At 37.4% G+C, this 23,648-nt stretch overlaps 5 protein-coding genes across 6 annotated transcripts; all 5 read left to right on the top strand.

Annotated features, from left to right (window-relative positions):
• Positions 1 to 283: 283 nt before the first annotated feature.
• gtse1 (G-2 and S-phase expressed 1) lies at positions 284 to 7,334 on the top strand. 2 transcript variants are annotated; one of them, XM_066649433.1, is made up of 13 exons: positions 284 to 414; positions 683 to 736; positions 961 to 1,018; positions 1,670 to 2,303; positions 2,622 to 2,783; positions 2,894 to 3,035; positions 3,403 to 3,786; positions 3,895 to 3,964; positions 4,923 to 5,153; positions 5,464 to 5,686; positions 6,439 to 6,489; positions 6,667 to 6,783; positions 6,990 to 7,334. In XM_066649433.1, exons 2-13 carry the CDS (start codon positions 715 to 717, stop codon positions 7,083 to 7,085), a joined length of 2,190 nt encoding a protein of 729 aa, XP_066505530.1. In that variant the 5' UTR covers positions 284 to 414; positions 683 to 714; the 3' UTR covers positions 7,086 to 7,334. The 2 variants fall into 2 exon arrangements, with proteins under 2 accessions (XP_066505530.1, XP_066505529.1); XM_066649432.1 differs by having other exon boundaries at positions 5,464 to 5,740.
• A 500-nt stretch (positions 7,335 to 7,834) lies between these two features.
• Positions 7,835 to 12,050, top strand: actr6 (actin related protein 6). Its single transcript, XM_066649392.1, has 11 exons — positions 7,835 to 8,011; positions 8,115 to 8,232; positions 9,420 to 9,488; positions 9,575 to 9,698; positions 9,881 to 10,016; positions 10,111 to 10,167; positions 10,646 to 10,744; positions 10,863 to 10,941; positions 11,104 to 11,275; positions 11,558 to 11,696; positions 11,779 to 12,050. The coding sequence occupies exons 1-11, from the start codon at positions 7,869 to 7,871 to the stop codon at positions 11,906 to 11,908; spliced, it is 1,266 nt and encodes a 421-aa protein (XP_066505489.1). The 5' UTR covers positions 7,835 to 7,868; the 3' UTR covers positions 11,909 to 12,050.
• Positions 12,051 to 12,499: 449 nt separating this feature from the next.
• Positions 12,500 to 15,027, top strand: LOC136673708 (synaptonemal complex protein 3-like). The gene is made up of 9 exons (XM_066649367.1): positions 12,500 to 12,584; positions 12,938 to 13,054; positions 13,190 to 13,280; positions 13,365 to 13,399; positions 13,485 to 13,602; positions 13,785 to 13,884; positions 14,126 to 14,224; positions 14,556 to 14,660; positions 14,758 to 15,027. Exons 2-9 carry the CDS (start codon positions 12,943 to 12,945, stop codon positions 14,809 to 14,811), a joined length of 714 nt encoding a protein of 237 aa, XP_066505464.1. The 5' UTR covers positions 12,500 to 12,584; positions 12,938 to 12,942; the 3' UTR covers positions 14,812 to 15,027.
• Positions 15,028 to 15,310: 283 nt separating this feature from the next.
• On the top strand, positions 15,311 to 19,216 carry LOC136673564 (synaptonemal complex protein 3-like). Its single transcript, XM_066649106.1, has 10 exons — positions 15,311 to 15,449; positions 16,133 to 16,347; positions 17,075 to 17,129; positions 17,215 to 17,469; positions 17,554 to 17,588; positions 17,674 to 17,791; positions 17,974 to 18,073; positions 18,315 to 18,413; positions 18,745 to 18,849; positions 18,947 to 19,216. The coding sequence occupies exons 5-10, from the start codon at positions 17,570 to 17,572 to the stop codon at positions 18,998 to 19,000; spliced, it is 495 nt and encodes a 164-aa protein (XP_066505203.1). The 5' UTR covers positions 15,311 to 15,449; positions 16,133 to 16,347; positions 17,075 to 17,129; positions 17,215 to 17,469; positions 17,554 to 17,569; the 3' UTR covers positions 19,001 to 19,216.
• Positions 19,217 to 19,499: 283 nt separating this feature from the next.
• On the top strand, positions 19,500 to 23,405 carry LOC136673563 (synaptonemal complex protein 3-like). The gene is made up of 10 exons (XM_066649105.1): positions 19,500 to 19,638; positions 20,322 to 20,536; positions 21,264 to 21,318; positions 21,404 to 21,658; positions 21,743 to 21,777; positions 21,863 to 21,980; positions 22,163 to 22,262; positions 22,504 to 22,602; positions 22,934 to 23,038; positions 23,136 to 23,405. The coding sequence occupies exons 5-10, from the start codon at positions 21,759 to 21,761 to the stop codon at positions 23,187 to 23,189; spliced, it is 495 nt and encodes a 164-aa protein (XP_066505202.1). The 5' UTR covers positions 19,500 to 19,638; positions 20,322 to 20,536; positions 21,264 to 21,318; positions 21,404 to 21,658; positions 21,743 to 21,758; the 3' UTR covers positions 23,190 to 23,405.
• Positions 23,406 to 23,648: the final 243 nt, after the last annotated feature.

Genomic DNA, 23,648 nt, shown 5'->3' with positions numbered 1-23,648 from the left:
ACATTCGTTTTCATATCGAAACTGCACTTAATGCACCAAGTTTACGTGAAGGATATTCACTCTGCGCAACTGGAAACTTTTGGATTATTTTGTTAAGACTGAATAGAAATATGTTTAAGAATCATGTATTTAAAATGTCCCCAAACCTGTCTTCCCACATCACGAGTACACTTCAAAGAAGTCCTTAAGGGAACAACAATTGGGACTGAGCCAGAAGGGTCACATGAACGCTGCCGTCTCAGTGCGTCCACTTGTAATCCACCAATGATGGCTCGCCGTTGGAGTCATGTGATGTTTGAAATCCGCCTGGGCTGGAAATTTGAAAAGAGCTGAACGGTGGACAGAGTTTCACAGTGGAGCTGCAGAAGTTAGAGAAAATACGGCCTTTTACACTGTGAAAACCCTCAAAACACGGTAAAAATATCTGCTAAGTTATAGGAGAGCAGTTATGACTGTTATAAATGGATTTATCTTCTGTGGATTCTCATCATGTTGTTTGCTAGCACTGGCTTTCTCTTCGTGTGTGTTTGAGTAAACTTGATAATAACCAACAACTAAACCGCTTAGAGCTTCAGAGTTTTGTGAGAAATGATTAAATATTCTCATGTGTACACAAAGTCAACTTCTGATATGTTGGGCACTGCTAAACTGCTAAACTAACGGTCATCATGTTTATTCTCAGGACTTTGCACTCCATCTGTTTTTCTGAGCAGGATGGCTTTGATAGCCGGTGACGGTAATGTATTTACTAATTTAACACAGCTATAAACACACCTATAAACATTTACATTTTTCTAGTTATACATGTGAGAATTAGAGGTTAACATTTATTCACGCACGTCAAAGACTGTAAAGAAACCTGCATCCTTTTTATTTCCCTTATTCACTCCTGCAACTGCAACTCCTTGAACTGCTGATTGTGGTGTTTTATCTTAATTTTTTTTATTATTATTCCCACAGATTTCTGCTCATTGGCTGAAGAGAAGTTTGATTTTGATGTTTCACTTTCACCAGCAAGGTCTGTCTGTTCTTTTCTATTGACATGGCTGTAAGCACAGAGGTTTCACAGTTCAGACAGTGCCTACATAACTGGTATTCTAAGCATATGCGCCACAAAGGACAATACCAAACCAATGACGTTCCTGTCCTAGAAAACCTGATTTGTGACATGGAAAAACATTAATTCATTCATCAATTCATTCATTCACTGGGTGCAAGGCAGGAATACACCCTGGAGGGGGCACCAGTCCTTCACAGGGCGATACACACATTCACACCTATGGATACTTTTGAGTCGCCAATCCACAAGGTGTGTTTTTGGGCTGTGGGAGGTAACCGGTGCACCAAGAGGAAACCCACAGGGAGAACACACCAAACTCCACCCATATAGTCACTCTGGAGTTGTGTGACTGTGAAACTACCTGCTGCGCCACTGTGCCACCTGCATGAAAAACATCAAAAAAGATGAAAAAATTAAATATGTTCCATTCAGCCCCTAAATTGTATTCAAACATTAAAATCAGCAGAAATGTGTTAACTGGATGAATTATTCTCTGGCTGTGTACTTGTATTCATATTTCACTCAGTTTTCACTCCAAATTTTTTAATATGACTTTGTTTTGGCCCACATCCAGGATGGGTTTATTACAAAAATTTTTGTTTGTTACAGTTCCAAAGGAGAAGACAATGTTGAAGATGAGGTTTTTCTGGGTCCTGTCACTCATAAGGAGAGGTATATTTCACATGGAGTTGATTCTCAAATGAAGGAAAGTGTGAGCAGTGGGCCATCTGTGGGTGAGGAGCCCAGCTGGAGCCCGCTGCTTGAGGACAACTTTGAGGAGATCTGTAAAGAGGCTCACCTTTTAGCCAGTCATCTTGAAAGAAACCGTATGGACCATGTATCAGAAGGTGTCACAGTTGCTTCCAGTTTGCCTGAAAATGCAGAAAAGTTTGAGGCAGACGTCTCTGCAAAGCTAGACATGTTCAGCAAGCCAGCTGATGCACTTAGCCCCATCAAGAGGGAAACATTCTGTGTTCAGGACAGTCCTATGAAACTTCTGCCACAGGCCATACAGAAGCAGCAGCAAAAGCTGTGCCTTATGTCCGCTGGCAAGTCACGGCTTAGCACATCAAGCCCTTTGAGGTGTACAAATACTCAACTTAAAATGGCTCCTCGGGGCAGAAGTCTTGTAGCAAGTAGTGGGGTGCTGCCCAACAAACCCACAGTCATGGGGAACTCAAGACGCTCCTCTTGTAATCAACCAGTGCCTCCAAGCAAAACCAGGCTTCCTGCACCCAGCAAAGTAAGGCATCTCTCATTTACCAACTGAATTTTATCTTTGAACTTTGATTGTAGGGCAATATTAAATTCTGGACATGGAGAAGAACACCTTCCACCATTGTTTGATGATTGCTTATATAACGGTCATCCTTAAAGTTAACAGAAAATAGATCTGATCAGATATGTTTATGAAAATGTGCCAAGTGTGCACTCTGAAATTGAAACAATGTCTCGTGTTCATATTTTCTCACTGCAATCCAATTTTATCACTTTTTTTCTACTAAATATTATTTACTGATCTTTACTATATATATATCCCCTAAACTCAATTTTACTTCAGAATTCTTTTGCCCTGAAACGGAGCCCTGTCAGTAGAAACACAAGCAGAGCAGGCTCTGCTGAAGACCTTTTGTCTGATACGGCTAGTGTAGCCTCTGATGTGAGCGATTCTTCCTTCAACACGAGCTTGCCAGTAAAGCGGGGTCTTCCAGCCCCCAGCAAGGTGAATGAGCACATTTCAATGCTTGACAATTTGCTTCGTATGTGGTAATATTTGACCTTATTTTGGTAACTGTTTCTGAGATGCTTAATGTTTTTTGTTGTGCTATTTAGATTGAACAAAGAGGTGCACCTGTTTGTAAAGCTGCTGCGTTGCCAAATCGGCGAGTGGTGAACCGAAGCCGAAATACTTCCTCGTCCTCCTCTTCTGTTTCTAGTATAAATTCAAGCCTGTCTGTCTCTCCCACGGGTAAAGGTGAGTATTTCTTTAGAACCTAGTATGTGCTTGTTTTTTTTTTCTGTATTTGACTGCGGATTAACCTATTTTTGAGATATTTTCATAGATGATTATGCACTTTTTAAAAATGAATGTTCAGTGGTGTTAGCTGCAGTCTGAAAAGAAGTGGTATTTTTTCTTGGATAGTTTCCTCAATGGTAAGTGAGATAATCAGAGTCCAAGTAGTGGTCTATTTTTATAAAGTTTATTTATTTGTCAGGTTTAAATTGAGCAGATATGCCCAGGAAATCTCATTTTGCGTATCTGAGTTTGCTTAGTTTAAGGTATTGAGCAACTTGAAAAGGCAATGCAAACTTAGTTTTTACTTCTACCATTTCACATGCAGGTAAACTCAATTCCTCCCTTAACACCAGCATGAGTAACATCAGTGTACGGGTTCCTAACAGCGGTAGCAGGCTTCCCAGCTCCAGCCGCAAGTCTGGCATCATCGTCAGACCTATGGAGTCTTCTGCTGGGAGAAGAACATCTTTGTCCACACAAGTCAGAAAGAGCTCAGAGCCTCTCCCTAGACCTGTCAAAGCCACCCCATTAAAGAGGCCAGAGCCTGGGTCCAATGTCCTGCATCAAACGCCAGCTAAGAAGCCCATGGAGAGGACCACCTCTGTGCCCAACATACCTACTAAGTCTGTAAGCAGTGTAAAATTGAACTCAAAGGTTTTTGTGCCTCCAACTCCCACAAATTCCCTAAAGGGAGTGCATCAATCTGATGGTGAGAAACATTGCTGGCATTATTAACCAACCTGAGTTTCACGTTTGAATGACTGGAATTGTTGGTAATCAAATGCTTGTTAACATTTGCATCATTATTGGTTTACAGTCACCTCATCCCCTGATGTCCCTCGAATAATGAAGCCAAAAAGACTGATGTCAGCTTGCAGTGTGGACAGGTAATGTATCTGGATTTGTTTTATTGTATGTGTATTACACATTTGGAAACTCTGGAATGGAACAATTGGCACTTTTCCACTGCATTGTACCTACTCAGCTTAGCTTTTTTTTGCGCCGTCCCACGAAATGTGTTGTGGGTTTTTTTGTTTTTATTTTTAAATAAATGCACTTGCTGCCGTGTGGTGCCAAGCAAGCCAAATAGGAACTGAACCTGACTTGTGAATCATTTCATCACTGAGTCAGTTTTTAATCTGACTCTCATAGATGGCTCGTAAAATTATGACATGGTCTTCTGAAGAGGTTCAAATGCTTCTCATATTGGTGGCAAACAAAAAGCTCCAGCAAGATACGGATTGGCAACAAGGAACTAACTGCTCTGTGAAAACAGTGGCATAGAGATGTGGCTAGTTCCACCACCAGAGAAGAAAAAAACACGCAAATACACAATGAGTAAACGGTGCTTAATGTCACCGCTGTCACTGTTGTGGCTTTCGAAGCCCAGATGTGGTTACAGACTGAATCTTGCTTTTTTTTTTTTAATTTTTTTTAAATGGAGCTCTGATAATGGAAAAGAGACCATTACTGAAAAGCACTTTGTGGTATGCAGAGTCCATGCCCCAGCATGAAGAATAATTTCTTCACTTTTCATGTTTTGAACCCCCACTTTTTGGTAATACAAAAGCTGCCCTTTTGTAAATCTGATGCGTAAATATAGGCCTTTTTCAATGCTTCAATAAAAATTATTTGTATGCTTTGAATGCCAGTGTTTTTCATCATGGAACAATGAAACATTTTTGCTGTTAACACACACATCCATTAGTGAGCTCTTAGAGTATAATTGTGTGGGATTCTTTACTTTTCTGGCTGAACTAAAGATTAGCTAGCAGTCATAATTTGCCACTATGAACCTGTTGCTAGTGTTACTTACTGATTAAATTTCTATTTGCCTATTCTTAGTCTTCCTCAGCAGCTCACAGTTCCTTCACAGGGTCTTCAGACCCCTTCAGCTGCATCTGGAAAGCCTGTTCCGTCTAAGTTGAGGCGTCCTTTAGCTTTGCCCACACCTGTGACCCGCCGATTGTCTGGCATCCCAATGCTTACACCCAAAAGCGTGCCACGTCTCAGCAGATCATCTCGCACCCCAGAAACACAGTCACTAGCCTGTGACTCAGGCATGAGTCATGCTAGGTAATGGGCTTTTAAAATGGAACTTTTTTTTTTTCTTCTTCTTTTTTTTCTCAAACTTTTCTGGTTCATTTACTGCAACTGAAGGGTACAATTAAACTGTCTTTTTAAAAGAAGTACAATTAAACAGGCCTAAAAAAAGAAATAATTCCATGATTATGTTCTTAGGCTTTTTGTTTTTCTTGGGTATTAAAAATAACTGCAAATATTTTTACACTGATGGATTTATATAAATGAAATGTATTTTGAAAGAAAATATATCTTGATTAGGGCTTCTAGGCATGATCTTCTAACCAAAGCTGTGTCTCATCAGCCCAGATCAGCTGATGCCCAGTAATCAGCAGGCAGTTACCAGTGAGGAATCCAGTGCTTTGACTGAGCTTAAGCCCTGCTCCTTGGTCTTTAATCTGGAGGAAGATGCTGTTCGACCCAATGTGTGTGAACCAGCCATAGTGAGGAATGCCTCCAAGCCATCTTCAGGGGGTCCAGATCCAGACCAACTCAACCCAGAAATCACAGAACATTTGAAATCTGAGGAATGTATGCAGAATCATAAGAAAAATGAAATGATTTCACATGAAGTCAGTGAGGTAACACACCCTGTATTAAACTGGCATGCTGTTTTGTTTCTGATCATTCGGGCATGGTTCATGGCCTTTAATTTATTTATTTAACTACTTACCAACAAACCAGTCAACCAACCAATAAGTTTTTGCCAAAATTTCTACCCATCAACAGTAAGTCTCCCACTCATTGTACACGGTGCCACCAGGAGGATGGTTGTCCGCATTCTTTTTCCAAAGCGAAACTCCTGCTTCTATTTGAACTGCAATTAATGAAATGCCACTGAACACCTTAACATGCAGGACGAATACAACATCTACCCAGATCTGTCACATCAGCTGAAAGATGCCCCTGCTAGCTATTGCTTTAAGCAGAACAGCGAGAGGGGGTGGGTGTGGGTGGCTGAGGCCATCCCACCTGCGCAGAGGGTCAGGTCAGTCATGCTCTCTAGGACAAAGATCTCAGATGGCTGAGGCATAATTTACATCTTTTGATCACAGACTCGATTTTTAGACTACTGCACTACTCTCCCTACGACCTCTCATTTAAGTATATGCGTAAAGGATTCGTAACAGTTTTGCTGTTATTTCTGACTTTGCTGCTCCCTTAATTTCCATACAATTGTAGATGTCCCTTTTTAATGTGTTCAACTTATTTATATATTTATTTACTCAGTGTTTATGTTCACTGGATGTTTTGAATAAAAATGTATTTTGTTTTGTAGACATTGCAGCCCATGGTTCCCATCACCACTACTGTAACGAAATCTGAGTCTGTAAGTTTTATGTAATGAACCATTTTATATCAAACCACTCTGAATTTTTTGCCTATATTGAGTTATTGGGGTAAGTGGGGGGCTAATTCTAGCAAATCAGTGGAATACCTGTATTGTATAAAATACTGTATTATGACATTTAATGTTCTTATAATTGTTGTTTTCTTTTGTTTTCAGGTGATACTGATTGATGCCCCGGCTCCTGTTATAAAGCCTGAAGAGAAGATTCTCATTGACCTCTCCAACACCCCAGACCTAATCAAAACCATCACAAATAAACCTTTTAGTGGCCAGGTAGGAAATCAGCAAAACACTTTCCTCTTCCCATAATATGTTTAAAAGATTTCTTTGTGATTTGTCAACGATTCCTTTTGTCAACAGCTTGGCAAGGTTTTTTTTTTATATATATTTTTTTATATTTATCTATTATTCCCCCACCCCCTTTCTGTCTTGAATTTCGTCTTTAATATTAATCCCAATGCATGTTTTTCTCTTCCCAGCTTATTGACCTGAGCTCACCCCTTATAAAATGGAGTCCAGAAGAAAAAAAGGAAAACACTGTGAATGAGGCTCAGCTTATCAATTTGTCCTTTTAAAGGACCGGTGTACCATGATGACAAAGTAGGGAAAATAAAAGTGTAACTGAAACACTATCAGTTAATCTAAAAAGGATATGAGAAAGTGTAGGTGCCATTTTAAGACTAATGATAATGAATATTTTATTTGTACGGTTGATTTCCTGTTGGCTGTATTTTGTTTATATTATGGAAGACACACTTCCTGTTTGTTTTTTGTTTGTTTGTTCTTGTTCATTCTCCACAAAGGTACAAATAAAATGTCTGAACTTTTAATGCAGTGGTTAATTTGAACTGTATGTTTGGATCATTCTCTGGACTTCAATTTTCTCCTACATCAAAAGAAACTTTTATTGTGATTTTTTTTTTTTTTTCCCCATTGATCTATATCTTAATATAGATTTTAAAAGGTGTAAACCATAAGACTGCACATGCTTAATTTTGACTATTAGATATAGTCTAAGATGAAAAGGATGTTATGTAAGTGTATAGACTCAATATTCATGACAGATTAATAGTCACTATTCAGGAGACATCAGTTATGTGGTCAGAAAATGACCAGTGACGATAAACTATAGGACAACAGAACTGAAACACAATGAGAAATCTTTCATGTGTTTAATTCGGTCTGCTGTCCCTTGGTGTGATTTGTATTATTTGATTATCAAACGTGCAGCAATCCTCTGTAGGCCAGAAAGTGAGCGCCGCAAAGCGCACCTCCCACACAGGAGGTGGCGGTAAAGGTTTACTATTTTAAGTGGTAGACTTCATCGGGCGAAGAAGATTTGTAATATTGTGTATCACATGAAAAGTCGCAGAAGAAATAGAAAATGGCATTCGTGGTATAAGTTTAGGTTTGTGTTTAGAGACGCGTTAGACATGACGACTCTAGTCCTGGACAATGGCGCTTACTGGGCGAAGATTGGATACAGCCACGAAAAAGTCAGGTATTGCTACGAGGTTTTCTCACTAACGTTATTGCAGTAACTCGTCTGATGCTGTAGTATATCTGGTTGGAGAACCAAATCAAAATCGCTTCTTGTGTTTCAGTGTTATTCCAAATTGCCAGTTTCGCTCCAAATCGCTGAGGCTAAAAACTTTCACTGCGAATCAGCTGGACGAGATTAAAGACCCTTCTGGTCTCTTCTATATTCTCCCTTTTCAAAAGGTACGTACATATTACTAAATATTCTTTTATGTCAGTATTATAGAAACACATTTTTTTTAAACAAAATAATTTAAGGTGTAAATAAATGCAGAATTCAGGTGCCCTTTCTTGACAGTAGACATTCAGGTCATAGGCACTAAACTTCAAGAACTGTGTAAGAACCTTTGTTTTATTTCACATTTACATTATAATAATGAGTGCCATCTAAACACACTATCATAGATCACTCTTCAAGTCTTAGACCTCTCTGGTCATTGATTATCCCTCTATAAACTCAACTCATCAAAATAATTTATTTAAAAGTTTTTTTCCAAGGAAAAAATCCCCATAACGTCTTAAAGGTCACCATAAAATACGTACTGGTTTTAAAAAAAAAAGTTAGCAGTAGGTGCAGATTTATGAATATGCCACAAGTTCCTGCCTCTGTTTCCATCCAACACACACAGTACTCACCTGAAGCTCTAAGTACCTGCCAAACAGTTTAATAGGATTGGTTCTTTAGGTTTGTCAACCAAGAAAAGCTAGATGTCTGAACCCACTTGACTGTGGACCACTTTAAAAATGTAATACAATTAGCAAAAAATACAACAGCAGTCGGGTTACATTTTAATACAACAACAAAAATTAACACGTGTCCTTTTAAGATGCATCTGTTGCAGAAAGCTGTTCACTTTTACAGTTTCTTTTGTAATCTCTGTAGAAATAAAGCCTGAAATGAACTGCGATGCTCATTGCATATCTTAAATACTGGAGTTTAATCAAATACTTTAAGGTGAAACAGTGTTGTTTATAGAGAATTAATTATTCAACATCATTACCTGATGCTTTCACATTAATTTCAGTCAGCTGGGTTGTACAACAGGTAGTGTCGCTGTCTCACAGCTCCAGGGTCCTGGGGATGTGGGTTCGAGCCCTGCTCCGGGTGACTGTCTATGAGGTGTTTGTTGTGTTCTCCCCTCTGGACCCACCACAACCCTGAATCGGATAAGATCTTACAGACAATGAATGAATGAATAAATTCACTATCATGGCAGTGTAAATAAATAAATAAATAAATTAGTGTGTTACTCAGATGTCATTTAAGAAATACACTGGATGATTAGTTGTCAATTGTTTGGACTATACACAACCCTGACAAGTGTTTTGTGATTGCATGTTTGTTTTCATATTCACTTTGTTTGTTCAAGGGTTACCTTGTAAACTGGGATGTGCAGCGTAAAGTATGGGATCACCTGTTTGGAAAGGAGATGTTTAAGGTACTCACAGTTTCTGATAAAACACAGGAATATTACTGCGTTAGCTTATGTTTGAATGTTTAATGGTTCTCTTTTATATTTTTGAGGTGGATTTTGCTGACACCACCATAGTGATAACAGAGCCCTACTTCAACTTCGCCTCCATTCAGGAGTCTATGAACGAGATCCTGTTTGAAGAGTACCAGTTTCAGGCAGCTCTGAGAATCAATGGTAAGTTCAGTTTTATTCTCCTTATGGTTATTTTTGATGGACAGGAGTGGATGGAATAGCCTAAAACATTTTTAAAATGTTTAAATAATTCAAAATTCATTAAACGAATTCTAAACCCACAATCTTCAGTGCACTAAACTTACCAGGAGTTATTTGCCACAAAATGTTGTGCCCTGTTTCAGCTGGATCCCTGAGTGCGCACAGATATTTCCAGGAGAACAATCAAGAGCTGTGCTGCATTGTGGTGGACAGTGGCTTCTCATTCACACACATTGTTCCTTACTGTAGGGGCAGGAAGATGAAAGATGGCATTTGCAGGTCAGATGGTCAATGTAGTTCTTTAGACAGTTTTAAAAAAAATCCTATTATTATGTTTGGCCATATTCATCACATTCTGCTTTTTGCTCCACAGGGTAAATGTTGGAGGAAAGCTTCTCACCAACCACCTAAAAGAGATAATTTCATACAGGTAATAATGCACCTATGTTGTGGTTTCATGATATTAATTGCCTTGCTGTTTCATCTGGGACTGATATTTTAAATACATTAATCATCAAACTGAAAACTTAAAGGGAAGTTATCTCTTTATCTATTTTGGGGTACTATTTATTTACCAAAACAAGTTTGATTTTTTTCCACTTCTTTAACAATTAGAAATAAATAGGCTTTTGTTATAAGGGCTTTTAAGACTTCTACGTATAAATGACATTTTTTTCATCCCCACCCCTCTATTTGGCTGCCCTTTATTGTGCTTTTTTCCACACAGTCCAGACAAAAATATTTTTTACAACTTCACCATGAATTAATATTTTGTAGCTAGTCCAAGTATGGACTAGGGAGTGAATGCCATATTTAGAACATGATTTTGGATCACTTACGATTTATGATAATGTGACATACTGATGCATTAGGTGAATTTTCCTTAATGTTTCATATTTCTTTCACAGGCAGCTACATGTGATGGATGAGACACATGTGATCAACCAAGTGAAAGAAGATGTGTGCTATGTGTCACAGGATTTCTACAAAGACATGGAAATTGCACAGTAAGCTTGGGTTTTGTTCATTTTGGACATGGTATAGAAAATTCCTAATCACACATTTCTGGAAACTTAAACTAGTTCCAACAGCTTTGCATCTGTTTTAACTCTTGATTATACATAGGTTAAAAGGAGAAGAAAACCTGGTGATGAGAGACTATGTGCTACCAGATTTTAGTTCTATCAAAAAGGGCTTCTGTAAGGTATGCACTTGAAAGATTAACGCACATTAGATTTCTTTTTGTTTGAAATATATATGCATTATGGGTAAACCATATTAAAATAGTTGATTAGCTTTGTTTATAACTGAGTTATAAAAGAGTCTCGACGCTGTTATGATTGGTACATCCTATTCTGTGCTGCAGCCTCGGGAGGAGATGAACTTCACAGGGAAGTATAAAACCGGGGAGCAGATCTTGCGGCTCACCAATGAGAGGTTTGCTGTCCCAGAGATGCTTTTTCACCCTTCAGATATTGGCATCCAGGAAATGGGTATACCAGAAGCATTGGTCAACTCCATTAACAAAATGCCTGAAGGTAAATGAGGTTTTACAATAATTACACCGGTGCTTTCCAGTGAGCTTTAAGGCTAATTTAATGCATGTCTATATCATCAACAAATATTTGGGGAAAGATTTCAGACTTCCTAACTACAATAGCCATGTAACCCAAATAAAAACACCAAACTTGGGACATTAGGTATGTTTAAAATAGAGACTTGTGCATGTTTTTTTCTTTTTCTTTTTGTCTGTTAACAATTTCCCACAGCAGTCCTGCACAGCACTTTTACATGTAACAATGTTATATTCCTATGTGCAGAAATGCAGCCCCATTTCTACAAGAACATTGTGCTGACAGGAGGCAACACCTTGTTCCCAGGCTTTAGGGATCGAGTGTACAAGGAAGTCCGTGCACTTGCCCCTACTGAATTTGAAGTTTCTGTAATACAAGCAGAAAAGTGAGTTAGCAGTGAAGGAAATTGATGGTTTGTAAACTGCATTGTCATTCTTTTCAACCTGAAAATTATTTTCTCTTTCCAGTCCAATCCGCTATGCATGGGAAGGAGGAAAACTCCTAGCGGAAAACCCAGATTTTGAGGAGATGGTGGTTACACGAGAGGATTATGAAGAAAATGGACATTATATATGCGAGGAGCAATTTGACATTTAATGTGGGAACACTGACAATTTTTATCACTGTATTTTGCGTCTCCTCTGACATCTACTACAGCAACATGTATTGAGAAGCTAATTATTGCAGTTAGTCTGAGATTTTTTTTTATCATTGTTATTTTGTACTGTGATAAAGGGGTAGGAGAATAAACATGATTTCATGTACCTGGATTTACTTATTTCACTAATGGTGAAAGACCCATATGTGATAGAAAGACGTAACACAAAATCATTGTTTAATCCTGCACACATGCACACACTGAAGTTACAAGTTGAGTTTCAAACGAGAAGGGTTTTGTATAAAGTGAAATACGTGTCATCAAAACAAAGGTACTTTTACATAAACTGATTTTAAAGCGAAAGAAACAATTTAGCTTAACTGAGTAATCAAGTTAGAAATTAAAATGGGGGGGGCGATACATACATTTCACGAGACACATCTATGAAAACCTTGATTCATTAATGTATTTGTAAAAGTAAGTAACATTAGAAGAATCTTGGATGTGTTTTCTGTCTAGTTTCATACGAATAGTGAAGCAATGTAGGTTTGCTGTAAATTCACGGAGGCAAAATCACGAAACTCTCATCGCGAGAAAACGGTGACGCGCTCAACGGCAGCGGCGGTTGAAAACTACATTCGCTTCCACAACGAATCTGAGGGGAAAGAGATTGTGGTAATTTATTCAATTATTGGCGACATTTTTCGTCGCTAACATTTTAATGACATTTGGGACTGTTGGCAACTGAGGACCATTTACAACAGAAAGCCAAAAACGGAAGATATCCGTTTGTTGATGTTCTAAAGTATTAGCCTTAAGATACACTCAAATTTATATTGGTCTAAACCTTAACGAATATTCTGGAAAAACGCGGATCAACTCTGAGCTAGTGGAAAGATGTAGAAACCCGCTGATATGCAATGATAACTTTACAAGAGAGAAACGGAATATCAAAGACCATAATGTTAGCAAACCAACTGTATTTGTTAATGTTATCTAGCTGCTATCGTTGGCTTTTTTCCCTTCAGAAAAAATGGCTTCAACCGGCAGAAAACAGAACAAGAAAACCAAATCTAGTGATACAGAAGATACCACAGACTTGCAGACTTTTGACTTCTATACTGATGAAAAGAACGTTAAAGAAGGTGTTTGAACAATTTTGTCTAATTATATTTTATTGTAGACATTAAGACGTTTATGAAGTTATGTTGTATAAAATGTCAGTTTTTAAGGGCCGATATTCCAGTGGATTTTTTTAAATTGTATGAATGCTTGGTTAGAAACTCCAGTTCTTGACAAAATGGCAAAGAAGAGATCTGCAAGCTCATTTGAGGAAGATGACCTGGGTGTAGGTGTAGGTATAGGTGTAGGGTGAGTCAGACGTTTGTCTTGATTTTCATATAGGGGATCTTTTTGGCGTTATTTTTCTGATGCATAGATATGTTTTTTTCCTAGCAATGAAGTTCAGACAATGTTGGAGAAGTTTGGAGGTGAGGAAATTTCAGTCACAAACTGTAAGCAAGCAACTAATATGCAGTGATTATTATACTGTTGTATGATTGTATACTGTTGCAGCTGACATCAGCAAGGCAATGCTGGCCAAGAGAAAACGTTTGGAGGCATTCACAAAAACTTCCCTGAAAGGCAGCAACCAAAAAATTGAACAGCTGTGGAAAACCCAACATGGCCAACGGTAAACACTCAGTTTAAGGCTAGTCCTACAGTGTGGAGAAATTGTTATTTTGTTGAGTATATCACTATGCTTCACATACTTTAAATGTGTAAATCAATAGGAGGGAAATGTAAAGTGGAAATAAGTGGAATGTTGGGGAAAAAATGGTGTTGTATTTTAACTTTTTTTTTTTTCACTTGCAGGCAGAAGCTGACACAGGAGTATTCTCAGCAGATGTTTGCAGTGCTGCAGCAGTGGGAGACTGATGTTCAAAAGTCTGAGGAGCAAGAGGAAAACCTTAATGTTTGTGTTGAAGGAAATGAAGTTGGAGTCCATAAGATTATTAGCAAAATACTTGAATATCACCTTTCTATTTCAATGTATTGCTACATATCTCTGTTGTTTCTTAGTAAATCATTATATTATTATTATTATTATTAATTTTAGGGTGAAACAATTTGTAAATAGTGTGTAGAAACATGTACTGTAAATAATCAAACACTTCTTTAAATTGTATCTACATTTTTACCATTTATCTCCACAGAAATTATTTCTGCAGCAACAGAAGCTCTTCCAGCAGGCTCGAGTTGTGCAGAGCCAAAAAATAAAAGCGATAAAAGAGCTGTACAAGCAGTTTGTCAAGGTTAGAAAACTGGAATTTTAAGTTTAATAAATCTAAAGGAGTACTGAGAGAATATTATGAATATTTATTTAAACAAATAGATAGATGCAAACCGACAAGAAATTGTGCCAGTTAATATTTTGCTTCGTAGGTAAAGGGCAGTTTTAGATATGTCATCCTTGGTTTTGTAATTGTAATGCAAATCTGGTTATTAAGATAATTATTCATCCCAATGCTAATTTATTTGTTTGGCACGAAGAACACATACATAAGTATCAAAGTATCAATAATAGAAAGTTAAAGGGAAGGAAAGGAATTTTTCTGTAGAAAATGCATACTTTTTCCCCTACAGAACATGGAAGACATGGAGAAGAGCCATGAGGCTTTCCTCCAAGGCACCCAAATGGAGCTGAAGAAGGAGATGGCTCTGTTACAGAAAAAGATAATGATGGATACTGTGAGTGCATTTCTAAATATCTGTTACTTTTCTCAAACAATTCAGGGTCCTGAAAATGCTGCTGCATCACTAATTTTGTTCTTTAAATATTTTATAGCAACAACAGGAGATGGCCACTGTGCGGAAGTCCCTTCAGTCCATACTTTTCTGAAGTGTAGGTGATGTTGCCTGAGCAGAGACCTGAGATACCTTCATTGCTTATGATGTTCTTCAGAATACATAACTGTGTTAATATTGAACTGTAGAAGAATATATTCACATCTCTTTATGACAGGTCCTGTTACAACAAGTTAATTTATTCTTTACTAATATGTGTTCCATATTAATTTTCATTTTCTTAACTGCCACAAATAAATAATATTTTACTTCTTGGGATGAGCATCATTTTTTGTTACACATTTTTGCAGAGCATTAGAATATACCTACTTTAAATATTTTATTTGTTGTATTTTAAAAGTATATTACTCAAAATATATATATTTTTGCTTGGTGCAAATTTAAATATTAAAATAATATATAGAGAAATCTGAATATTAATATTATAAGATTTAATTATTAAGGATGTACGGGAAGCCTGCCCATAACTCATAGAAGAGATTTTGTTTTTATATTTATCCTACATTTATTGCGCTTGAAGAAGGTACACTGTTGCCAGAAGAAACTCGGAAATGACACGGCGGAAGTATGTTTTGAAAGGAGCGCAGCTGAATTGTGCGCGGTGAAGAGCCACAGCGAAGTTGTCCTGAAGGCTAAACAGTGAGGGTTTTATCGGCTTACTTTTCACACATGGTAAGCTAAGTCTGTTTTGTGTATTTGGGTAGTGACCTACCTGTTGTCCGAATATTTTATTATCTAAGCGTATCTTTCTATAGGAGTAGATTAGAAGAAGCTGAAGTTACATTCCAGCTCGGCAGGTTAGTTGATAATTCCGTTCCACCTTAAAATGGCCGCTCGCGCTACTGCAGCATTTAAGGTAGAGCGGTGGATTCTAAAGAAGCTAACGTAAGCTAATATGCTATCAAAATGAACTAATCGATAACGGTTTTCTCCCCGTGAGTTGGTTAGAACTCTCCTACGTTCCGGGGACGGCGGTGCTGTGCCTGTGGACCGAGAAGCAAATAAGTGGAAAGCTAATATAGTTTAGATTGAAGGAGCATTCACAAAGTCAGATTATATGGCTCAAGCGTAAACAAAGACATCAGGCGTTGTGTGGGGTTGTTTTGAATAGAACAATGTATCACCTCAGATTTCCTTAGAGACGTGGTGAAATGAATTGGGTTTTAAAACTTATTTAGCCGTTTTATTAGCTTATTATAAGTTCTATCTTAAAGCATTTTCTTGGGCATATAGTTGTATGCAGTCTTGTACTAGTTTTCAGTGTTGTATTCATTAGAGGTGTAGGACTTTGTAAAGTGTCATGTTTGGTGATGTACTTTGTATTTTCTAATAGATCATATTTGGGTTTCCTATAGTTTTACTGTCCAAGTAGCCATACATAATGAGTAGCATCCATGGATAGTACGCGGGAAGATCACCTGAGGGCTGAAGGCAGTTCTTTCCAAGACTTCGATGAATTTGCTGCTGAGTCTCTGAATAACGCCTGCCTGCTTGACGACAGTGACCTGCCATTTGATGACTCAGGCCCTTCTCATGATTTTTCTTCTTTCCTCATTCCTGAAACTCCAAGGTATGGATTAGGTGAAAAAAGGGTCCAATATATTCTATAGGACCAAAACTTCTTACCCAACATTGCAAAATTAAGTGTGGTGGTGTGTCCTCATTTGCTGCTGCAACAGCCTGTACCATTCTTGAAAGGCTATACACTAGAGGGTAGACCGTTTCTGTGGAATTGTGTTCAGCCACAAGAGTGTAAGGAAACCGTGGTCCTGATTTTAGCTACTCCACCACATCTCAAATTGTGGTCCATTGCTCACAAAAATGCAGTTCCCCTTTCTCCACAACCCAATGAGTCACGGGACATACACATCTCTAAAGTCTGGCATTGTAACCATGAGCTCATGGATATCTGCTCTTAAGCATTTAATTTTAATTACTGTTACCTGAGCTATGAATTTTTAGTAGTGTCTACAATCCTTGATCTTGCAATGTATCTGTAGAGATATTTCCCAATATTATCCCGTACTGAGAGCAAATACTATTTTATGTTATAACTAGTGAGGGAGCTATCTTTGCTCTGCTCTGAGTTATTACAGTGTAAAGAATCAGACCCTGAATTTCATCTCATTATTTCATGTGTCCAGCTCTTAGTAAGTTAGGAGTACTTGCCTCTTTTGGTGTAATCCACTGTGTTTTGATAATAAGACAGAATCATAGAGGATCTTTGTTAAAATATCATCATACATTTTTCCCACTTCTAGTATGCCTATTAGAAATTCTCAAATACTTTTTTGCAGCCCTATATTTCATAGACGAAAGCGGCTTTCCCAAGTAACTGATAATCCCAGTGAGGTAAGGGCAGCTCTCATTTTAAATACGTTTTGGTATAGACTTATTTAGCAGGTGAAAGCAATGTTGATATTTCTTTTATCCGCAGGCCTCATCATGTGGTTTAGATACCAAGAAAACCGAGAGAGGGCACATGATGCCAGGATACATCCACACAACCCCAAATTCTCAAAGAACACTGAAGCGACGTCGACTCAGAGACACTGGAGGAAGCACTGTAGAATTGCCTGTGAGAGCAGGAGGAAATGGATTTGTTCCTGCTTCATCTCTTTTAAATACTGACATTAGCTGGTTCCTCATTTGAGGAAGATGACCTGGGTGTAGGTGTAGGTATAGGTGTAGGGTGAGTCAGACGTTTGTCTTGATTTTCATATAGGGGATCTTTTTGGCGTTATTTTTCTGATGCATAGATATGTTTTTTTCCTAGCAATGAAGTTCAGACAATGTTGGAGAAGTTTGGAGGTGAGGAAATTTCAGTCACAAACTGTAAGCAAGCAACTAATATGCAGTGATTATTATACTGTTGTATGATTGTATACTGTTGCAGCTGACATCAGCAAGGCAATGCTGGCCAAGAGAAAACGTTTGGAGGCATTCACAAAAACTTCCCTGAAAGGCAGCAACCAAAAAATTGAACAGCTGTGGAAAACCCAACATGGCCAACGGTAAACACTCAGTTTAAGGCTAGTCCTACAGTGTGGAGAAATTGTTATTTTGTTGAGTATATCACTATGCTTCACATACTTTAAATGTGTAAATCAATAGGAGGGAAATGTAAAGTGGAAATAAGTGGAATGTTGGGGAAAAAATGGTGTTGTATTTTAACTTTTTTTTTTTTCACTTGCAGGCAGAAGCTGACACAGGAGTATTCTCAGCAGATGTTTGCAGTGCTGCAGCAGTGGGAGACTGATGTTCAAAAGTCTGAGGAGCAAGAGGAAAACCTTAATGTTTGTGTTGAAGGAAATGAAGTTGGAGTCCATAAGATTATTAGCAAAATACTTGAATATCACCTTTCTATTTCAATGTATTGCTACATATCTCTGTTGTTTCTTAGTAAATCATTATATTATTATTATTATTATTAATTTTAGGGTGAAACAATTTGTAAATAGTGTGTAGAAACATGTACTGTAAATAATCAAACACTTCTTTAAATTGTATCTACATTTTTACCATTTATCTCCACAGAAATTATTTCTGCAGCAACAGAAGCTCTTCCAGCAGGCTCGAGTTGTGCAGAGCCAAAAAATAAAAGCGATAAAAGAGCTGTACAAGCAGTTTGTCAAGGTTAGAAAACTGGAATTTTAAGTTTAATAAATCTAAAGGAGTACTGAGAGAATATTATGAATATTTATTTAAACAAATAGATAGATGCAAACCGACAAGAAATTGTGCCAGTTAATATTTTGCTTCGTAGGTAAAGGGCAGTTTTAGATATGTCATCCTTGGTTTTGTAATTGTAATGCAAATCTGGTTATTAAGATAATTATTCATCCCAATGCTAATTTATTTGTTTGGCACGAAGAACACATACATAAGTATCAAAGTATCAATAATAGAAAGTTAAAGGGAAGGAAAGGAATTTTTCTGTAGAAAATGCATACTTTTTCCCCTACAGAACATGGAAGACATGGAGAAGAGCCATGAGGCTTTCCTCCAAGGCACCCAAATGGAGCTGAAGAAGGAGATGGCTCTGTTACAGAAAAAGATAATGATGGATACTGTGAGTGCATTTCTAAATATCTGTTACTTTTCTCAAACAATTCAGGGTCCTGAAAATGCTGCTGCATCACTAATTTTGTTCTTTAAATATTTTATAGCAACAACAGGAGATGGCCACTGTGCGGAAGTCCCTTCAGTCCATACTTTTCTGAAGTGTAGGTGATGTTGCCTGAGCAGAGACCTGAGATACCTTCATTGCTTATGATGTTCTTCAGAATACATAACTGTGTTAATATTGAACTGTAGAAGAATATATTCACATCTCTTTATGACAGGTCCTGTTACAACAAGTTAATTTATTCTTTACTAATATGTGTTCCATATTAATTTTCATTTTCTTAACTGCCACAAATAAATAATATTTTACTTCTTGGGATGAGCATCATTTTTTGTTACACATTTTTGCAGAGCATTAGAATATACCTACTTTAAATATTTTATTTGTTGTATTTTAAAAGTATATTACTCAAAATATATATATTTTTGCTTGGTGCAAATTTAAATATTAAAATAATATATAGAGAAATCTGAATATTAATATTATAAGATTTAATTATTAAGGATGTACGGGAAGCCTGCCCATAACTCATAGAAGAGATTTTGTTTTTATATTTATCCTACATTTATTGCGCTTGAAGAAGGTACACTGTTGCCAGAAGAAACTCGGAAATGACACGGCGGAAGTATGTTTTGAAAGGAGCGCAGCTGAATTGTGCGCGGTGAAGAGCCACAGCGAAGTTGTCCTGAAGGCTAAACAGTGAGGGTTTTATCGGCTTACTTTTCACACATGGTAAGCTAAGTCTGTTTTGTGTATTTGGGTAGTGACCTACCTGTTGTCCGAATATTTTATTATCTAAGCGTATCTTTCTATAGGAGTAGATTAGAAGAAGCTGAAGTTACATTCCAGCTCGGCAGGTTAGTTGATAATTCCGTTCCACCTTAAAATGGCCGCTCGCGCTACTGCAGCATTTAAGGTAGAGCGGTGGATTCTAAAGAAGCTAACGTAAGCTAATATGCTATCAAAATGAACTAATCGATAACGGTTTTCTCCCCGTGAGTTGGTTAGAACTCTCCTACGTTCCGGGGACGGCGGTGCTGTGCCTGTGGACCGAGAAGCAAATAAGTGGAAAGCTAATATAGTTTAGATTGAAGGAGCATTCACAAAGTCAGATTATATGGCTCAAGCGTAAACAAAGACATCAGGCGTTGTGTGGGGTTGTTTTGAATAGAACAATGTATCACCTCAGATTTCCTTAGAGACGTGGTGAAATGAATTGGGTTTTAAAACTTATTTAGCCGTTTTATTAGCTTATTATAAGTTCTATCTTAAAGCATTTTCTTGGGCATATAGTTGTATGCAGTCTTGTACTAGTTTTCAGTGTTGTATTCATTAGAGGTGTAGGACTTTGTAAAGTGTCATGTTTGGTGATGTACTTTGTATTTTCTAATAGATCATATTTGGGTTTCCTATAGTTTTACTGTCCAAGTAGCCATACATAATGAGTAGCATCCATGGATAGTACGCGGGAAGATCACCTGAGGGCTGAAGGCAGTTCTTTCCAAGACTTCGATGAATTTGCTGCTGAGTCTCTGAATAACGCCTGCCTGCTTGACGACAGTGACCTGCCATTTGATGACTCAGGCCCTTCTCATGATTTTTCTTCTTTCCTCATTCCTGAAACTCCAAGGTATGGATTAGGTGAAAAAAGGGTCCAATATATTCTATAGGACCAAAACTTCTTACCCAACATTGCAAAATTAAGTGTGGTGGTGTGTCCTCATTTGCTGCTGCAACAGCCTGTACCATTCTTGAAAGGCTATACACTAGAGGGTAGACCGTTTCTGTGGAATTGTGTTCAGCCACAAGAGTGTAAGGAAACCGTGGTCCTGATTTTAGCTACTCCACCACATCTCAAATTGTGGTCCATTGCTCACAAAAATGCAGTTCCCCTTTCTCCACAACCCAATGAGTCACGGGACATACACATCTCTAAAGTCTGGCATTGTAACCATGAGCTCATGGATATCTGCTCTTAAGCATTTAATTTTAATTACTGTTACCTGAGCTATGAATTTTTAGTAGTGTCTACAATCCTTGATCTTGCAATGTATCTGTAGAGATATTTCCCAATATTATCCCGTACTGAGAGCAAATACTATTTTATGTTATAACTAGTGAGGGAGCTATCTTTGCTCTGCTCTGAGTTATTACAGTGTAAAGAATCAGACCCTGAATTTCATCTCATTATTTCATGTGTCCAGCTCTTAGTAAGTTAGGAGTACTTGCCTCTTTTGGTGTAATCCACTGTGTTTTGATAATAAGACAGAATCATAGAGGATCTTTGTTAAAATATCATCATACATTTTTCCCACTTCTAGTATGCCTATTAGAAATTCTCAAATACTTTTTTGCAGCCCTATATTTCATAGACGAAAGCGGCTTTCCCAAGTAACTGATAATCCCAGTGAGGTAAGGGCAGCTCTCATTTTAAATACGTTTTGGTATAGACTTATTTAGCAGGTGAAAGCAATGTTGATATTTCTTTTATCCGCAGGCCTCATCATGTGGTTTAGATACCAAGAAAACCGAGAGAGGGCACATGATGCCAGGATACATCCACACAACCCCAAATTCTCAAAGAACACTGAAGCGACGTCGACTCAGAGACACTGGAGGAAGCACTGTAGAATTGCCTGTGAGAGCAGGAGGAAATGGATTTGTTCCTGCTTCATCTCTTTTAAATACTGACATTAGCTGGTTCCTCATTTGAGGAAGATGACCTGGGTGTAGGTGTAGGTATAGGTGTAGGGTGAGTCAGACGTTTGTCTTGATTTTCATATAGGGGATCTTTTTGGCGTTATTTTTCTGATGCATAGATATGTTTTTTTCCTAGCAATGAAGTTCAGACAATGTTGGAGAAGTTTGGAGGTGAGGAAATTTCAGTCACAAACTGTAAGCAAGCAACTAATATGCAGTGATTATTATACTGTTGTATGATTGTATACTGTTGCAGCTGACATCAGCAAGGCAATGCTGGCCAAGAGAAAACGTTTGGAGGCATTCACAAAAACTTCCCTGAAAGGCAGCAACCAAAAAATTGAACAGCTGTGGAAAACCCAACATGGCCAACGGTAAACACTCAGTTTAAGGCTAGTCCTACAGTGTGGAGAAATTGTTATTTTGTTGAGTATATCACTATGCTTCACATACTTTAAATGTGTAAATCAATAGGAGGGAAATGTAAAGTGGAAATAAGTGGAATGTTGGGGAAAAAATGGTGTTGTATTTTAACTTTTTTTTTTTTCACTTGCAGGCAGAAGCTGACACAGGAGTATTCTCAGCAGATGTTTGCAGTGCTGCAGCAGTGGGAGACTGATGTTCAAAAGTCTGAGGAGCAAGAGGAAAACCTTAATGTTTGTGTTGAAGGAAATGAAGTTGGAGTCCATAAGATTATTAGCAAAATACTTGAATATCACCTTTCTATTTCAATGTATTGCTACATATCTCTGTTGTTTCTTAGTAAATCATTATATTATTATTATTATTATTAATTTTAGGGTGAAACAATTTGTAAATAGTGTGTAGAAACATGTACTGTAAATAATCAAACACTTCTTTAAATTGTATCTACATTTTTACCATTTATCTCCACAGAAATTATTTCTGCAGCAACAGAAGCTCTTCCAGCAGGCTCGAGTTGTGCAGAGCCAAAAAATAAAAGCGATAAAAGAGCTGTACAAGCAGTTTGTCAAGGTTAGAAAACTGGAATTTTAAGTTTAATAAATCTAAAGGAGTACTGAGAGAATATTATGAATATTTATTTAAACAAATAGATAGATGCAAACCGACAAGAAATTGTGCCAGTTAATATTTTGCTTCGTAGGTAAAGGGCAGTTTTAGATATGTCATCCTTGGTTTTGTAATTGTAATGCAAATCTGGTTATTAAGATAATTATTCATCCCAATGCTAATTTATTTGTTTGGCACGAAGAACACATACATAAGTATCAAAGTATCAATAATAGAAAGTTAAAGGGAAGGAAAGGAATTTTTCTGTAGAAAATGCATACTTTTTCCCCTACAGAACATGGAAGACATGGAGAAGAGCCATGAGGCTTTCCTCCAAGGCACCCAAATGGAGCTGAAGAAGGAGATGGCTCTGTTACAGAAAAAGATAATGATGGATACTGTGAGTGCATTTCTAAATATCTGTTACTTTTCTCAAACAATTCAGGGTCCTGAAAATGCTGCTGCATCACTAATTTTGTTCTTTAAATATTTTATAGCAACAACAGGAGATGGCCACTGTGCGGAAGTCCCTTCAGTCCATACTTTTCTGAAGTGTAGGTGATGTTGCCTGAGCAGAGACCTGAGATACCTTCATTGCTTATGATGTTCTTCAGAATACATAACTGTGTTAATATTGAACTGTAGAAGAATATATTCACATCTCTTTATGACAGGTCCTGTTACAACAAGTTAATTTATTCTTTACTAATATGTGTTCCATATTAATTTTCATTTTCTTAACTGCCACAAATAAATAATATTTTACTTCTTGGGATGAGCATCATTTTTTGTTACACATTTTTGCAGAGCATTAGAATATACCTACTTTAAATATTTTATTTGTTGTATTTTAAAAGTATATTACTCAAAATATATATATTTTTGCTTGGTGCAAATTTAAATATTAAAATAATATATAGAGAAATCTGAATATTAATATTATAAGATTTAATTATTAAGGATGTACGGGAAGCCTGCCCATAACTCATAGAAGAGATTTTGTTTTTATA

The sequence above is a fragment of the Hoplias malabaricus genome, chromosome 17 (genome assembly GCF_029633855.1).
Source record: "Hoplias malabaricus isolate fHopMal1 chromosome 17, fHopMal1.hap1, whole genome shotgun sequence".
Lineage (NCBI taxonomy): Eukaryota > Metazoa > Chordata > Actinopteri > Characiformes > Erythrinidae > Hoplias > Hoplias malabaricus.
Note: the sequence above shows the minus strand (reverse complement) of the source record. Positions and strands in the feature narration are given on the sequence as shown.

Bases quoted from the DNA above. Each gene is read 5' to 3' on its own strand.
- gtse1 (XM_066649432.1), top strand. From the start codon at position 715: ATGGCTTTGATAGCCGGTGACG. The intron at 737-960 runs GTAATGTATTTA...TTATTCCCACAG, and splicing joins GGCTTTGATAGCCGGTGACG to ATTTCTGCTCATTGGCTGAA. The intron at 6,784-6,989 runs GTAGGAAATCAG...TTCTCTTCCCAG, and splicing joins ATAAACCTTTTAGTGGCCAG to CTTATTGACCTGAGCTCACC.
- actr6 (XM_066649392.1), top strand. From the start codon at position 7,869: ATGAAAAGTCGCAGAAGAAATAGAAAATGGCATTCGTGGTATAAGTTT. The intron at 10,168-10,645 runs GTAATAATGCAC...TTTCTTTCACAG, and splicing joins AAAGAGATAATTTCATACAG to GCAGCTACATGTGATGGATG. The intron at 10,942-11,103 runs GTATGCACTTGA...TCTGTGCTGCAG, and splicing joins TCAAAAAGGGCTTCTGTAAG to CCTCGGGAGGAGATGAACTT.
- LOC136673708 (XM_066649367.1), top strand. From the start codon at position 12,943: ATGGCTTCAACCGGCAGAAAACAGAACAAGAAAACCAAATCTAGTGAT. The intron at 13,281-13,364 runs GTGAGTCAGACG...TTTTTTTCCTAG, and splicing joins GGTGTAGGTATAGGTGTAGG to CAATGAAGTTCAGACAATGT. The intron at 13,885-14,125 runs GTTTGTGTTGAA...TTATCTCCACAG, and splicing joins AGCAAGAGGAAAACCTTAAT to AAATTATTTCTGCAGCAACA.
- LOC136673564 (XM_066649106.1), top strand. The intron at 17,792-17,973 runs GTAAACACTCAG...TTTCACTTGCAG, and splicing joins AAAACCCAACATGGCCAACG to GCAGAAGCTGACACAGGAGT. The intron at 18,074-18,314 runs GTTTGTGTTGAA...TTATCTCCACAG, and splicing joins AGCAAGAGGAAAACCTTAAT to AAATTATTTCTGCAGCAACA.
- LOC136673563 (XM_066649105.1), top strand. The intron at 22,263-22,503 runs GTTTGTGTTGAA...TTATCTCCACAG, and splicing joins AGCAAGAGGAAAACCTTAAT to AAATTATTTCTGCAGCAACA. The intron at 23,039-23,135 runs GTGAGTGCATTT...AATATTTTATAG, and splicing joins AAAAGATAATGATGGATACT to CAACAACAGGAGATGGCCAC.